At 28.3% G+C, this 18,351-nt stretch overlaps 1 protein-coding gene and 1 pseudogene across 1 annotated transcript; one reads left to right on the top strand and one right to left on the bottom strand.

The window, feature by feature from the left end:
- Positions 1-462: 462 nt before the first annotated feature.
- Positions 463-2,362, bottom strand: LOC107894463 (pectinesterase). The gene is made up of 2 exons (XM_016819735.1): positions 1,387-2,362; positions 463-1,169 (listed from the first exon to the last, which is right to left on the bottom strand). Exons 1-2 carry the CDS (start codon positions 2,360-2,362, stop codon positions 463-465), a joined length of 1,683 nt encoding a protein of 560 aa, XP_016675224.1.
- Positions 2,363-6,562: 4,200 nt separating this feature from the next.
- LOC107893416 (potassium channel KAT3-like) lies at positions 6,563-18,174 on the top strand (annotated as a pseudogene).
- The last annotated feature ends 177 nt before the right edge of the window (positions 18,175-18,351 follow it).

The following is an 18,351-nucleotide window of genomic DNA, read 5'->3' as shown; positions in this document are numbered from 1 at the left end:
GCTATTGAAAGTTGTGGTGGGAAGTTAAAATGATCATTTTAGATATGATACTAAAAATTAAAAATAAATTAAATTAGACAATATTTAAATAATTTAATATAATTATACATAAAATATATATTTTAAATACTTTTTAATAATTAATAAATTATTTATAATTTTAATTATACATGAAATATTTTAGAATTTTAAATATAATATTCAATAATATTTAAATAATTTAATATAATGATACATAAAATATAAATTAATCCAAAATTTTAAATAGTTATACAATCAACATTAAATTTTACATCTTATTCAATGGTTGATGGCTATGCAATTTAACAATCTTTTATATATCCATGTGTGAAAAAGAATGTGGTATTATGTTTTATTTTTCCATTTGATTTTTATCATAAAGAGAACACTACAAAAGTTAATTTATCTTAATTTATCTTAATTTATTCAATTGTATGATGTTCAATATCTTAGCATGGCATTGAAAGGAATGTCAGTCAAAGGTAACCAATTTTCTTTGCTCGAAAGGAAGGATTGAATAGTGAATTTCATGGCAGTTGTCCTATTGATCTTGTGGTAACCTTTCCAGTTAACCCTTTCATTAATATTAGAACCAGGGCCATGGTTGTTGTACTCAGCATAGTAAAGAGTTTCTTCATAATTGTTTTTTTCAGGTCCTTCAAAACTTATCCATCCTTCAGGCCTAATGAAGTCTCCCAATTTAGACTCCATGATAATAGTTGTAGAGAATTTCTTCCATGGCCTTCCTAAGTATGTTGCAATTTTGAACCTATCGCTGAATAGTTTATTCTCAGGGACAATCTTGCAATTTTGGATCACGGTACCAGTGTTCTCATCAATGTAGTCCTTGCCTTGAGCTGTCACTGTGTTGAATTGATTATCCATTGGCCTCCTCACAATGATCAATGAGTTCTGGATTACGGTGGAGGAGTCACCAAATATGAAGTCAATAGTTCCAGAAATGACACAATTGCGAAAAAATTGGCGATTTACTTGATTATATAAGGTGTCTTGGTAGGCATCAATCCTACAATTGAAAAAGGCTGACTTATCTGATTGAATGCGAAGAGCCACAGCCTGGTGCTTTTCAGGACCAGCAGTGTTTTGGAATCCCATGGATTTGGCAATGAACCCATTTCCAATAGCAGCTACACCATTATGAAATCATATTATTATAAAACAATTATTATGGGAGAGAATTATGATAATTGATTGGCATGAGTTGTCTTCTACACAATTATGAAATTATAGTTTGTAATTGTATGTTACGTATATTGATTGTTTGTTATGCAAGGCCTTTTCTATTACCTAAATAATTATCCTAATTAAGCAAAAACAAGATGGTTTGAGTTATTGTAAACTTACAGAAAGTGGCAGTTTGCCAAGTGGTAATTCCGCCACCATCTTTGACACCCTTTCTACCAGTTACAATAGTTTTCCTTGGGCCGTCACCATACATGAGGATATTGGTGTATTGTTTGTCAACGGTGATGTATTCATTATAAATTCCAGCCTTGATATAGATCACATGTCGGACATTGGAGTTTTTAGGAGCAGCAACTAAAGCTGCACCAATGGTATTGAATTGGCCATTGCCATCTTTAGCCACAATAACATTTGGCTTCAAGTTGTTGTTATCAATCCTAGTCAAAAGTTGTCGATCTTTAGTTGAGAACCATGAAGGATAATTATTCCTTTCAATAGGAAGAAGTTTGCGAGCGTTAGTAATATTAAGCTGGAAGTCAAATTTGGAAAGAATGTTATGCAAATTTGTCACAATTGTCAAAGCATTTCTTGTGAGTTCACTAGCACCAATAATACCCTTTTGCATGATTTCTTTCATGTTGTTGTTGTGTTCAAAACCATCCAAGCATGATTGTTGGTATGATATACCAGCGCTTAGCCAAGTTCTAAGATCATTTATGCTGACATTGATGTTGTGCAATTCACTATCATAAACATTGGAGTATGAAGCCTTAAATGAATCAATTGCATAGTTCATCATATCTTTACAATCTTCCAAGGCCATCTTTGTGAGGCTATTGTTCTCGACCTGAATACTCAGGGAGTCAGAATAGTTGAAAAACTTATTGGTTGCTTCCTCAGCGGCCAAGATGGCTTTGGCAACGAACTCTTTAGGGCTAGTGCTATTAACAGAATTGAGAGTATGCCAACAAGATTCTTGATACAAAGTATATAAACAAAAGTTAGACACTATATTAAATTTTTTATGCAAATCGGTATTATCACCACGTTTACGATAAACTGTAACAATAGCGCTAGCGATGACTCCCACCACAAGAATAATTGAAACCACAGCTATAATCACTTTTTTCGACATATTTGTTAATTTTCTCCAACTAAATGAAAGGAATAAGGAAGTAGAAAACTTTATTCAGAAATGTAGCTTCCTTTTCCTTTACTTCGTCTTTGGTTTTATTGTTTGATGAAATTTATCATGTATGGTGGGTGGGTTTTATAGCAAGTAGGAGTCTTTAAAATTAGGGTTCTTTGCATGGAATGGAATAATGATGCCTTATCATATTGTTATAGATAAGTTACAACGCAATGGTTTTAAACAAAGCATTTAATTGTTTGGTGGTTATCATCAAATTTAAGAAGTTTGGAATTTCTCATCGTTAGAGTGACAAAATTTTGTTTGCCTTACCTTTGTGTTTAATTTGTTGTGGATGGTTTTATTTAGGCTTAATGGTATAAAAGACCTTTAAATAATTTCAAAATAATCAATTAAGTCTCTCCTAACTTTTTGCACCCAATTAAACCTTTGAACTAAATTTTTTTACTAGTGACACTTTGATCAATATTGACTATTAGAAACTAAAACAAAGTTGATGTGGTTGTTAATGGGAGTCACGTTAGCCAACAAAGGTTGACGCTAACATCGGTGGATACAAGAGGGCCGGTGGGAGCCACTGCCCCTCTAGCTTTTTAGAAATTTATATAGCACCCCTTTAAGATGAACTTTATAACATTAAACCCCCTAAAAATTTAAATTCTATCCCCCAATCCCCCAAAAAATATATATGTATACTTTAATTTTAGTCATATTTCAAATCATAAATATATATATGTATACTTTAATTATTGAATAATTCTAGGTGAAAATTAATAGTAAAAAATTATGTAGTCGATAATACTAATATAATTTTGTCCCCCTCTCCCTGAAGTCGTATTTCTAGATCCGCCACTAGATGCTAACCAACCATTTGTTGGCTGATATGGCATTCGTTAATGGTCATATTAATATTGTTATTAGTTTCTAATCGTTAATGTTGGTTAAATAGTCTTACTGGTCAAATTTGTTCAAAAAGGCAATTGTATGCAAAAACTTGGGAGTGACTTAATTGAATTTTTTTTAAATTCTTTAAGGCCTTTTATTCCACTAAAGTTTTTATTTATTAATATCTTTTGGTCTTAAAAAGGATAAAAATTCTCAAGAATCTCTATGCCTATGATAAGATGTACAAGAATTATGATTTTGCATCTTCTTGGTATTGATCATGAAAAGAAAAATATTTTTCCCGACAATTAAAACATAATCTAACACTGGACAAAAATATATAAATATAAAAAGTATATATATAAAGCCAATAATCAATATGTTAAATTTTATAAAAAATATAATATTTTAAATATATGAAAAAATAGCATGAACATAGTCAGAACATGAAATATTTTTTTCCTTTCAGTTAAACTACTATAATAAATGATGCAAATGTATGAAATGGATTTGAAACAAAATGCAACACAAACACAATAATTATTTATCACTATAATAACAACATACGATGCAACAAAAAATAATACATAATAATATAACATAAATATACCAATTATACATCAACAAATCATATCTACATAAAACAAATTATTAAAATGTAAAAATACATATTTATAAACCGTGAGAAAATAACATTACTATAAAAGAACTAACATGATACACAGGCATGCCAAAATTGAGAACATGCTTATTTGTCTGGCTTCAGATTAATTATTTAAACAAAATATAATGATTCAATTTCTAAATAAAAGAATTTAAAATTATATAGCGAATTTTCGATTGAGTTTTAATTAGTTCGATCGGTATTAACTCTTAATTGTTAAATAACTTGTCTTTGACTAATACAAAAGTTTTGACAATTTTCAAAATTACCAATTATCAATTATTGTGTTTAATTAATATAACATTTTTTATTAACAATTATTTTAAATATAAACCTTTAAAATCATTTACCCACATCAATATCTTATTTAATATATATTACAAATTATATATTAAATATTTTAACATTTTACCAAAACCCTCCCATCTTTAACCTCTAAATAGAAGAATAATATGACTCAACGTATTTGAACTCAAGTCCTCTTATATTGATAACACTATTAATACCGATTAAGTCAACGGAGTTAGCAAAACTTTTATATATTAAACAAATAGAATAGTTGACTATTCACCTTATTGGATAAAGTATTTTATGAATTTAAATAACAATTAAATATTATTTCTTAATAAAAAGTATTTATGATTTAAATCTGATTATATAATATTAATAAATGAATATTTAAATTTTAAAATAATGGAAAAAAGTCACCGTCCCTAATCCGTAGAGAGGGGTGATTATTTTTTTACAAGAAGTTGAGAAGGAAACTGCAAAATTCTACAAAACAATAGAGTCAACAATTAATTTGAAATTATAGGATTTCTAACTCCGAGAACTTAAATTTTTTTGGTTTTTTATATTTTTAAATAAATTAATATTTTATAAACTATAATTAGTAAAATATTTAATTTTATAAATAAGATTTAAATAATGTTATATCTTATTTTCAAATTTTAATTCGTTATTTTTTTATCATATGCTTGTGAAATTTAAGAGGTTAAAATATGTTATTAGGGTCCGTTTGTTTTGTAAAAAGTTTTACAAAAAATGTTTTCTATATTTTCCTGTGTTTGTTTCACAGAAAATAGTTTAGTCAACGGAAAATGACTTACAGGTCAATGTAAAATAAACTATTTTTCCTGTAACATGACTTACCATTTTGAAAAGTGTAAGTCATTTTTCGGAAAAGAGCTCATCAATCATTTTCCGGAAAAGAGCTCATCTGTAGATAATTTTATTTTTATATAAAAACTAACTTAAATCGAGCTTAATATTATTATATTGATAATAAATTTTATTTTTAAAATATTTAAAATATTATATTTTTGAATATTATTAAACATACATATTTAGTTATTTATATTTAGTAATATAATAAATTATTAATATAATAAATAAAATTCATTAAAATAATAAATTATTTAATATTTCAATTTTATTTTAATAATAAATTTTAAAAATAATAATTTTAAATAATATTATTCACATATTATTGAAAATATTCAATATTAATATTTTAATAATAAATATTTATTACAATTATAAATATATTAATAATAAATGGTTTGTAGTATAAAGGTTAAAATATGTCATAAGTCTATATACACTTCACAGATTTGTAATTTAGTCTTTGTACTTTTATTTTCAAGAATTTAGTCATTTTACTGTTCAAATTTGAAAATCATGCCCAATTGTTGACATCTTTAACTTTTTTTTTGTCAATTTTATTGATGTCACATTTTTAAATAAAAAATACTCACTTAGAAATCATGTAATTAAAAAACGACGTTGTAATGAATCTGGATTTAACATAATATTTTTAATATATGCAAAAACAATTTAAAATATAAAATTATAGATAAAAATAAATTTAATTAAATAATGAGAAAATAAGAAAATCTCAAATATATGTTTGTTAACTGAAAACAACTTTTATGAAATATTTTTAAGAAATCTACCAAATAACAGAAAATATTTTACATAGATCCCTCAAAACACCAGAAAATATTAGCTTTTCCAGAAAAGTAAATTATTTTTCAGAAATCATTTTCTGGAAGTCATTTTCAGTGAAACAAACGGAGCCTTCGTCTATAATTTGAAATTTAGTATTTATACTTTTAAAAATTGAATACTTTTATTTTTTTATTTAAAAATTATTGTCCAGTTATTATTGTTATTTGTAATTTTTGTCAGGATGTGTTAACATATTTATTTTGTGCAAATCATATACAAAGTAATATGAGGGTAATCTAATTAATATGTTGTCAAATTTTGTCATAAAATACTAACAATATTAATTAATGGACTTAAATATTTTTTAATTTTTTAAGTGTATGGACTAAATTTCAAATTTTGTCTAAATACAAATATTGCCAACATATTTTAACCAATTTAAAAACGAGGTAAAGCAAACTAATTTATTAGAATGTGAGTATTTGATATACGAGCAACATATTTTTTATTCTACAAATAATTTAAAAAAATAATATTTTAATATTTTACTCTAATTTATAGGATATTTGTTAGCTCTCACTTGTGTCACTTCTAGAGTCGTCACTTGTGGAGTCTTAAAAACTCGGGTGGTATGCGAAATATTTTTCCCTTTTGCATTACATTAATTTATGGAAAGCAATAAAATATGAATCTCAAAGTCAGAAAGCTGATTGCCACCTTTCCATAATATTGTAATGAACTTCGTCCAAGTCATTTTCTTCCTCTCCTCAGATCTTAATTATTTAAACTCCAAAACTTATCTCTTAATAAAACAAATCAACGAGCAGCTACCAAAGCCTTGTTTCGATCTCTCCAGAGTCTTAAGATGTCGCGTACAGTAATGGCGGATATAGGATCGTCTCCGTTACCGTTACTTTTTCGGCGACGATCGAGCGGTGAAATAAGGACTTTGGCCACCGTTTCGAGTAGTATCTTGCCGGCGTTTGGAACTGTCGTCGATGACGGTTACTCGCACCTCAACAAATATGTTATTGTTCCTTATGATCAGAGATACCGGTAAGTCATTAATTTCTTCTTAATTTATTCTCATATATATTGTTTCTGTTTCGATAATTAACAATACGGTAAAATAAAACCTTTTTTTTGAAAATTTCGTGTTTCTTGTTATTCTCCAAGGTTTCATGGCTTCGTTTTTTGTTTTTTGCTTTTCTAGGTTACCTCGACCGTTTCTTGCGTAAATGGTGAAATTAAAATAGTTTTGATTGAAATTAATAATTTGCAGGATTATGATGAGTTAAAAAAACATATTTGAATGATGGATTTAGATCTAGGAAACCTGTTAGTTCTTTGCAATCTGGAAAATTCTATCTTGAAAATTTAAAAACCGGTGCCAAAACTACCCGAAAACATCACAAAGTTATGTTGGAAAAAACGTAAACATACGTTCAAAAAAAGAAAAACAAAGCGTATAGATATGATATACTCAGTGTGGCTTCAAAATTAGAAATGATATACAATGCGTAGATAGTTTATAGCGTGCTTGCACACGCTGCCATTTGTATTTTTTAATGATTAAAGAATTTTATTTGTGACTCCCTCAAAAAAAATTATACAACAAATAGATTTAATTATAAATTCATATAAGAATAAAACCATACTTTATTGTTAAAAAATTATCATGCTTCGATTGAGTCTTAACTTTATTGGAATGAGCATTGTTGCTAATGCAAGAGTATGTAGATTTGAGTGTGCTGAAGCGCGTTATCCTCTTATTTAAGTATTAGGATGAGTTAGAGTAATTCTAGGCATTGTGTAAAAAAAAAAAGATTCTTGACCCTAAAAAATCATTATTCAAATTTGCCCCTTAAACTATATTCTAGCTTTTCCCTTCCATATACCTAAGTTCAAGTTCTACCATAGTACTATTTTATTGTATTAATATAAATATTAATATTTATTATTTTCTATATGAAAAGACATTTTTAATAATATCCCAATTGAATTGGTGTTCTCGTGATAATAGCTCAATTAAAATATTAATATAAGTATAGACATAAAATTTAGTATTTAATATATTATGCACAAAATATTTTAATTCCACGAATAATAAATAAATATGACATGTCCTTTTATGTAATTGTAATGACACCGTACACCCACATGTTACCTTATCAACCATATGAAGTTTTTAAACTCCCACTAGTAGGGAGTGAAATAATTTTTCATTTATATACGCTAAAATATATTATGAGTGGTTATCATTTTTAGTCTTTATTATTAAAATATATTAAAAATTAAGTTGCTTAAATTATTAATAGTGTTATTCAAATTTTGTCAACTTAACATATAATGTGGTATATGGTTAGTGAAAAATAATATAATTTTTTTTTAAGTTGATAAATTTTGAGTTGATAAAAATAATATTAATTAATAATTTAATTAAATTTTTTTAATCCAAAATATAAAAATATTTGTTTTTCAACTTTTAAAATATAATAATTAAACCTCAAATTCCATCAAAATACAGGATTAGGATCAAATTTCGACTACTATATATATGAAAATTACTTGGTCCATCGAATGGTGTTAAAAAACTCTAAAGTAAAACACAAGTATCATCATATTAATAAAAAACAATAACATCTAAATCATTATTTATAGGATTAATCATAATAAAATACAAATCCAACATAATCTAAATAATAACTTTACATAAAAACTCACGTGTAATAAAATTTAAATTAAAATAAATCTATACAAAAACTCATACATAATTTATGTGAAGTGTGAATCAAAGATGAAAACCAAAATCCTAAGAACTCAAAACTTAAGTTTGAATATCAACATCATTAGAATGCCTCGTTTATACCAATAAAAAACGATTTAAGATTGCGAAACAGTGGATCTTGTAATTAGGCTCTAGAATCTAGGCTATTAAAATACGTTCACATGCACCTCTAAGATTAATCAATTGGGTTAAATATGGCAGGGAATTGACAAGTGAGGGTTGAGTTTTTGCATTTACAGTGTATGTAGTCTTTTTATATGATCTCTGGATTTTTCAGTTTTGGAAAAAATATTTTATAGACCCGTTTTATCATATTATTTATATTTTGCGTTTTATCATATTATTTATAGTTTCTCAATTAAAATAAGATATATCATTTTTAATTTGAAAGTTTAGTTTAAATGTAGGTATAATGTGAGAAAAGAAAATGTTATGTTTTATTTTAATTAGAAGAGGTCATGAATGATGTGATGCGAAACATATATAAAATAATTTATCTAGAAAAATTTTAATTTCTTTGATAGTTGGGACTCCCGCACATGCTGCCTGCCTTGCTGTTAATTCCTCGTTCTGGCTCATAAAATTGTATTAAATCAGATTCAGTTATGTAAAAATATTATAGAAATTTTTGTACTAAAATTTATATTGTATTTTATTTTTTGTTAAAAATAGATAAATTAGTTTTATACATTAGATAAAAGAGTAATTTGATTATTTCTATTAAAATTTTTATCAATTTTTATTGTTAAAAATTGATGTGGCTAATAAAATAACCAGACAATGGCACATGGTGTGTCACATGTACCTCATATTGACGTACACGGACCAGTTTTTAATAGTACAAGTTAATGAGTTTTTTAGTAGAAAAATCAATTTGCTTTTAGATCTAATGTGTTTAAACTAATTTTTTTATTTTTTGAGTAAATAAAGTAAAATATAATCTAACTCTTACTAAAAGGACATTCATAATATTTTTACTGTTGAGCTACACTTATTTATTGATCAAATGACCTATTTGAAGCAAATTCAATTTAATTAATAAAAAATATTTTAATTTAAGTTTAAATTCAAAATTTTGATTTAATTTTATGTTATGTGAGATGAAGTAGTTAAAAAAAAAAAGAAATGTAATATGGTGCAGATAGTGTTGGTATTATACTCGGCATGGGCATCGGTATTCGAGTTAGCTTTCAACAAAACTGCAAGAGGACCGCTACTGATTGTGGATATGGTGGTGGATGTGTTCTTTGCCATCGATATCGTCCTCACCTTCTTCGTCGCTTACTTGGATAAATCAACCTATCTCCTTGTTGATGATCACAAAAAAATTGCTTTGCGGTAATTCTTTTATTCACTATCATATCTTATTTCCTTTCCTTTCAATTCGATTTTATGCTTTTATTTCTTAGAATTACTGAGGTAAAAATAATAAATAAAAGAAATTATTTAATATATTATCAGTGGAATAAGTAGGGTTAAAAGGTTATAATATTGTAATAAAATATTAAAAAATATTTAAATAAAAGAGGCTCATATCAATTTTTAAGATTACTTGTGAAAAAAAAATACTACCACTATACCAAATATTCCCCCAATATATAAACTCTTAAAATCAAAATCATCAATGAAGTATTTCAAAAAAAAAGGTAAATTCTCTAGTTGGTCACTCAACCTTTAGGTCGTTTTCATTTTGACCACCCAAAATGGAATCATTGCAATTTCAGTAGTCAACTTTTAAAACGTTTTCATTTTAGTCACCCAAGCGTTAAATCTTTAACGACGGTTGACTGTACACGCCATATCATGTTTAGATTTTCATTTTGGCCACCCAACTTCTAGGTTACTCTCATTTTGGTCACTCAAAAATATTATTTTTTAAGTATTAATCGGGGTAAAAAAATATTATGTATTAAAGTGAAAAAGGTAGAAACTAAATAAGTGCATTAAAAATTTGTCAAATTGTACTTGTTTATCCTTTCATCGAAAATTCTAAAAAAATTTTAATATTGAAATTTTAAATTTCAAAACATCAAAATCAATTAAATAAATTATTGAAAAAAATTACCCCTTGAGAGTGTCAACCAATTTGTTACTATAATATTAAAATTAGTTAAATAAATAATTAATTTAATCTCCTTATAAAATTTAAAATTTTTATTTTATGTTTCCAGATTATCCGAAATCAACTCAAATAACCCCTCTTTAATAATTATTTATGAAACTCAAATTTTGTTTGATTATATTATATTAAATCTTCTATGCTAAACTAAAAGAAAAAGAAAAGTTCTTGCACTTAATTAAATAATTTTATCTTTCATGCCAAACAAAACATATAATTTTTTTATTACTTCTTTACCCAAACGAAGAACAAGCAATTAATTAATTTATTGTAATGATTTTTCTTTACTTTTAGCTTAGTATAGAAGATCCAGGATTATATAATTAAAAATAAATTTAAAATTTGTAGATAATTATTAAATATGTTTTAATTGAGTTGATCTCAAATAATATGAAAATATAAAATAAAGACTTAAAATTTAGAAAGAGATTAAATTAATTAATTTCAACATTATGGTAACAAATCAGTTCATGTTATTAAGGGATAAAATTTTTTTGACAATTTATTTAAGGGTAAACTACACCATTAGTCACTAAACTATATGTAAGTTTTCATTTTGATCACTTAATAAGAAAAAAGTTACAATTTGATCACTGAACTATTCAAAGTTTTTATTTGAGTCGCTAAACTGTTAAGTTTTTTTTTTAAAGTTCCGCTAGTGAGTTCCAAGAGACGATTCGATTATCAGTATGGTGGATCAGTGTCCATCAACGAGTAGAAGAACATACCTTAAATATAAGTTGATTTGATGGTTAAAGTCAAAGATCAGAGAAAAACGGTTGAAGTTTGATTCACAGATACTTGAAGTCCAAAATTGTTTAATAAAAAGTTAAACTGTAGAAGAAAAGGGGAAAGAGGGCTTTCCATTGGTGCAGATAGTGCAAACAAATAAAGTAATATATAACATTGATTTTAACTATTCAGTGACTTAAATGAAAACTTTCGAATAGTTTAGTGATCAAATTGTAACTTTTTTTAGTTAAGTGACCAAAACGAAAACTAACCCATAGTTTAGTGGCTAACAATGTAGTTTACCCTTTATTTAATTGATTTTGATGTTTTGAAATTTAAAATTTTAATATTAAAAACTTTTAGAATTTTCGACAATGAGATAGTCAAGTGCAATTTAATAATTTTTAATGTATTATTTTAGTTTATACCGATTTTTCATTTTAATTCTTAACTTTTTTTATCCTGATTAATACTTAAAAAATGATTTTTTTTGGGTGGCTAAAATAAAAGTGTAAAAAACATGATGTGGCATGTATAGTTAACTGCTATTAAATATTTAAGGTTTGAGTGATTAAATGAAAATATTAAATGATAAAATTACAATAATTTTATTTTAAGTGACCAAAATAAAAACACCTTAAAAATTGAGCCACCAATTAAAAAATCTACCCAAAAAAAATCGTTGATTGATGCCTGATGAATTCATTTGACATAAGGGCATTTGGATGCCCTTCCTCCTCCTCCTTCTTCTTTTTTTTTTTTTTCAAAATAATCTATAATATAAATAAATTATATTATTCAATTTAAGAGTAAACCTATCACTTTATATTTATCCCTCGTATATTCCTTAGCAACAATACAATAAGCTAAACAATGCAGTATCAGTTACAAGTCTATCACATCTAACTCAACCCAACTATTATTTTACTTATTTTATTCTTTTATAACTCTATTCTATCACAATAAATTAAATATATTGTAAATTCTATCAAGTATATATATAATCTGCACAAACTAATGTCACTTGTATAGTACAAGATATAAATTATTTAATCTCTCATCCCTTAAAAGATTTATATACATTAGTTGTTAAAAAAAAGATTTATATATGTATGCATAGATTAATGTTGTAACATTTAAATAAAATTTGTGATTCTATTCTTCAAATATGTGACAAGAGTGTGGTTCTTTATGGATATAGCATCAACTCTACCATATCAGTTTATATTTAGAATTTTTACCGGTACTTGGCACGATGGTGAAGTTTTTGGTTTCCTCAACTAGCTTCGTCTATGGCGTCTTTGGCGTGTTAGTGAATTCTTCAAAAGGTAAAATCATGTCCAACTGAACAATTATAACATATATTATTCTAAACTACATTATCCATATAATTTATATATATATTCTGTATATAAATATTGTCTTTCAAATATATACAATATACATTTCATTTTTTTTTAATCATACACTTCTTAAATAGATATTTTATCCAAGACTCACTTAAATTCGAATAACATTTTCAATTAGGTTAGAAAAGGACACAAGGTTTAGCTACTTTTGGACAAGACTTCTTAAACTACTCGGTGTGAGTTTTCCTTTCCTTTCTTTTTCTTTTAATTCTCCGGTGTTCATCAAACCGGTTAAAGTATAGGTAATCTTTGTATTATAGTTAGATTTGTAATTTAATTCCATACTAGAGAACCAAGTAATTTAATCTTTATATGCTTAATATTGGTGCAAATGAACTATTGAACTTTTAAGATCTAAATATATATCGAGATAAAATTTATATATGTTTTGTTGAATTTTCAATATATATCACTAAAATTTAATTAGAATAGTGATTAAAATTTTGGTTTGACATTCAATGGCACGGATCTTTCTCCTTCACTCAATATTATATAATAAAAATTTGTCAACATTTAATATTTTATTATCAATTTTACTTGTTTGCACCAATAACATAGGTATAAAGATTGAATTAGTTCATTCTGAATTAGTTCATTCTATAGTATATTTAACTAAATTATAATTTTTAACTATGGCACAAAAACTGCCTAATTACTTTAACCCCATCTAACCATACATTTTACAACTAAATTTCAATCTACTAACAGGTCATAGTATTTGCGGTGCACTCAGCTGGTTGCTTCTATTACTGGCTAGCCAGACACCACAAAACACCAGCTAATACATGGATTGGAACTGCAGTTGAAGATTTTAAGCATAGAAGTGTGTGGTTATGCTACACTTATTCCATTTACTGGTCAATTGTCACTCTCACCACAGTCGGTTATGGAGATTTGCATGCAGTGAACACAGGAGAAAAGATATTTAACATGATTTATATGCTATTCAACATTGGTCTTACAGCCTACACAATCGGTAACATGACTAACCTGGTCGTTCATGCTGCTGTCAGAACCTTTGCCATGGTATTTCCCTCTTCCGCTTTCCCTGCATTTACAGACAACATTAACATAATATTAGACTATATCACTTGGGTATGGTCAGATTCTTCCAAGGTTTTTCATGTATTTGGAAGATTCTTAGATGTTATAATTCCATATTCGTGTGTAGGACACGAGTGTTAAGAAATAAATATTTTAAGGAAAATGAAGAGTCTCATCTATATAGCAATAGATTAACAGAAAAAAAGTAAGTTCATTCCGGCTCACAACTCATCACCGATATGAACTTGAAGTTTCCATCTTAGTCCTCGGAGCTCATAATGGCTTGCTTTCTTGCCTCATTTCATAGGGGGCTATAAGAGATGTGGGTTCTTTTTCTATATAAATTTAGTATCATATAATAATCCAGAAATATAAATAAAAAATAAATAAGAGGTTAATGATGATTTTATGTGGGAATCTATTAGCTTTATGCAATGCAGACTCTATAACCATAACACTACTGCTGTCATTTTTATGCAAACATATCATAAATGAGGGAATAAACTAAGATTATGTTTTGACAGAGAGATTCTCTGAATGAGTTATTGCGTTATGCAAGCAAAAATAGACTCCCAGAAGGGTTGAGAGAACAAATGATGGCACACATGCAGCTCAAGTTCAAGACAGCAGACTTACAACAAGAAGAAGTGCTACAGGACCTGCCTAAGGCTATAAGATCCAGCATTGCCCAACACCTTTTCCGTAGAACTGTCGAGAAAAGCTACCTATTCAATGGAGTCTCTGAGGACCTTGTTTCTCAACTGGTACCGATATTTCCATTTCTTTTATATGTTGTCACGCAGAGGATCCAAATTTAGAGCCTTCCATTATATCTTAGGGTGAAGCGGGACAAATTCATTTTATCCGTCTTCAATCCAACTCAGCAAACTTTAATGAAAAAAATTCACTCATCCCCAACCTTAATATATTTCAAAAAAGGAAAAAAAAACTGCCCTATGACATTGAGTCAGATCAAACTCTGATTCTAGTTGTTTTGTTCAACACACATCGGGTTAGCAATAGCATAGAGGCCAATGCCTCATCGACCTAGAAAATATCTTTCACCATGATAAAATTATATTCCAATATTAACAGTGGATGTCAGTCATGAAATGGTAATCGAAAGTTGTCCACCTTACTATCGAAAAACTATGATGATACCAAACAGCTATGGCATTTTCTGCTTTCAGGTGTCTGACATGAAAGCAGAATACTTTCCTCCAAAGGTGGAAATTATATTACAAAATGAAATACCTACAGATTTCTACATTCTAGTCTCAGGAGCAGTGGTATGTTATCATTATTTTTCGAATGTTTATGCCTACTATTTAACCTGAGATACAAAACCTAAACTTTCTGAAACTGTAGGATTTGCTCACATACAAGAACGGAACGGAACAGGTATGTCTTTTGCTAAGTGTATAACTTCATAAGGATTGCATTTATAGACTTGGAGCATAATATTCTCTATATTACTCATACTCGGGTGTAAATGTTAAATACAAGAATGTAACTAATGCGAGTATGTTCAATTCTTTTTGAAGTTTTTCCATGCCTTTCGAAGGTCATTGGAGGGTTAATGGTTATCTTGTTTAAGATGTAAAACATGAATACTTCCAGAAAAAAAGGAGAGTCAGAAAAACAAATAATATTCCTATTGACTTAGAAAAAATGTGAAGGAAACTACAATTACAGATTTTCCTTTTGCTTTTGGTCTTTCTAATGTTTCTGGAGGCGGGAGTGGGGTAGGCTCTATCAAAGTACGATTTTCTGCATGTACCAGAGATACTGTTGAAAGATGAACAAAGTGAAGGATGCTTTGTTTTAATATCAACCTGGAACTAGAAACAAAGCAAGTCAATTATCGACATCTTTTACTAATAGCCTAAAAAAATGCACATGATGAATTGCTGCATACACCATAGATCAGAAAGACAGCATATGATCATGAAGAAACATTATGATGGTTGGTCAAGAGACCCAAATGCATGTTGATAATAAGAAATTACTTTCTTGAGACCATAAGAGTGAAAAAGACATTACAGGTCATACATGTGATGTTAAAAGTAAAGCATGTTTCTTTCTTTCTTTCCATATCTTGTCTGAACTAAGTTCCTGCCTTTCCTTTTTTCAAGTTTTTGTCAAAGCTAGGAGCTGCAGATATGGCAGGAGAAATTGGCGTAATTTTCAATATTCCCCAACCTTTTACAGTGAGAACGAAGAGGCTCTCCCAGGTTGTTCGGATAAGTCATCACCATTTCAAACAAATGATTCAACCACAGGGTGAAGATGGAAAGATTATTATTGCTAACTTCATGAAGGTTTGTAAACTTCATCTCTCTCTATATATAGACAGTTTATAGTCAGGTTTACAGTATCAGGGGAAAAAAATTACAAAAGCAAAAGGGATTCAAGATGTGACCTATAAGTGAAAGCAATTTTTTAGAGGAAATCATCTACATAGGGCCTAAAGCTGTTAAAGAAAACGTTTTAGTTAAGAGATATATAAATTTGAATAAATGGTTCCATGATTAGTTTGGGGGTAAAAGTAAGCAATGAAACCTCACAACAATTCAAAGCACAATACACAGTCTTGTCACTCTTGTCCATAAATTCAAGAGTAGTTCTTTACTCTGACTCCTTTATTCACAGTACTTGCAAGGTTTAAAAGAAGATGTCCTACAGGAGATTCCTTTCCTAACAGAATTGTTGGCAGACCAGAATCAAAAGGTATATTTTCATCCTAAAGTTGAACCTATTAGAGAAATGTAAGAAGATGAGATTTTATTATGTTCCTTTGCAGCCTACGGAACAAAATGAGGAGCAACAAAACAGAGAAACATTGGAATCCCAAGATGCAAATCCAGAAGGTAAATAAAGAGCACCATCATTAAGAATGTATAATAGAAGTAAGAAATTTCAAGCATATACCATCTAGATCATATGATAAGCCCACACAATAAGTGGATGCATAGCCAAAGAACCATAAAACTGATAATTAATAGAACCTATGGTAGCTGCAACTGACTATTATAATATAATAAGCTGTCGACACATTCACTTGTTTTCCCTAGTATTATTGACTCTTGACTAGCATATTTGAGCATATGAACCAATCTGAAATTCTGAGAGGAAGATATTGAGTCTATCATATACCTTGAATGATAGAAATGATCTTAAAATGATGTCAATAGTTTTCTCTATCTAGTCAATCTAAAAGTTCAAGCTCATCGATTGCACGACAGGCTATACCTATACCGAACAATTCGTCAGATAAATCCAGATATATGTTCGTTTCATAAATCATAATATGTAGATATTTCTAACTTACTGATTCCACTGTTTTGCAGGAAGAACAGGCACTTCCAGTCTTCCTGGTGAAAGCACAATCCGGGTGATAATTCATGGGCATCATCCAAGCGAAGGAACGTCTAGTGACAGATTGGGAAAGCTCGTGTATTTGCCTGACTCACTTCAAGACCTCTTCAATCTAGCAGGTATTATAGTATGACAAGCTTCTTAAAAAGCGAACATTTGTTTACTGAACTTCTAGTTGACATGCTAACCCAATTAAAACTCATTCCTTAGAGAAGGTGATCAATAACATGACTGCATGCTGAAAGATTTGATCTTGAGGCCTCGAACATGAAGCTAACTAGCTAAACCTACTAAACCAATAGAAAACACTTCCATATCACTTCACACCATAGACTAAAAACACTTAACATATAGTATAAAAAAATTTAGAAAGCTAATTTCATTGATTCACATGATTGAAAAGTTAACAAACTTAGTAATGCAGGATACTGAATTTGGTTATATTTGGTTAATGCAGAGAAGAAATTTGGAAAGAGAGGGAGCACTATTCTTATGGCTGATGGCTCAAAAGTTGAAGAACTGAATGTTCTGAGAGAGAATGATCACTTATTCGTTGTTTAAAGATTAAAGTAAATTTTGGGTTGGTATCCACACATTGATCTGTTTAAGTGATGATGCTAAATGTCTAATAAGTTATGCGTCAATGTTAATGGTAGTATAGGGGTGTACTTATTTCCCAATATTAATCCATCTTCAGTTATTAGGTTATCCATGAAAATAACGGGAAGGTGGTCATGGAAACTATATAGAGCTTAAAATTTTCAGTATCCGTGTCATCAAGCATGTCCAAAACAGTCTATGCAGCTTACTGAAACTGTTCCTTCTCTTCCTCCAAGCTTATCTTCCACTATTCCCCTAGAGTTTTAATCAATTTTTCGAGGATGATCTCAAGAAATTAACTATATATTTATATAACACCATAAATTTTGATTCATAATTTTGATTTTGTGCATTTTTATATATCAAATTTTGACTTAATTCAATTTTCATAAATCATTTACAATA

The sequence above is a fragment of the Gossypium hirsutum genome, chromosome A13, assembly GCF_007990345.1.
Source record: "Gossypium hirsutum isolate 1008001.06 chromosome A13, Gossypium_hirsutum_v2.1, whole genome shotgun sequence".
Taxonomy (NCBI): Eukaryota; Viridiplantae; Streptophyta; class Magnoliopsida; order Malvales; family Malvaceae; genus Gossypium; species Gossypium hirsutum.
The sequence above is the reverse complement of the archived record's forward strand: the minus strand, read 5'-3'. Positions and strand labels throughout refer to the sequence as shown.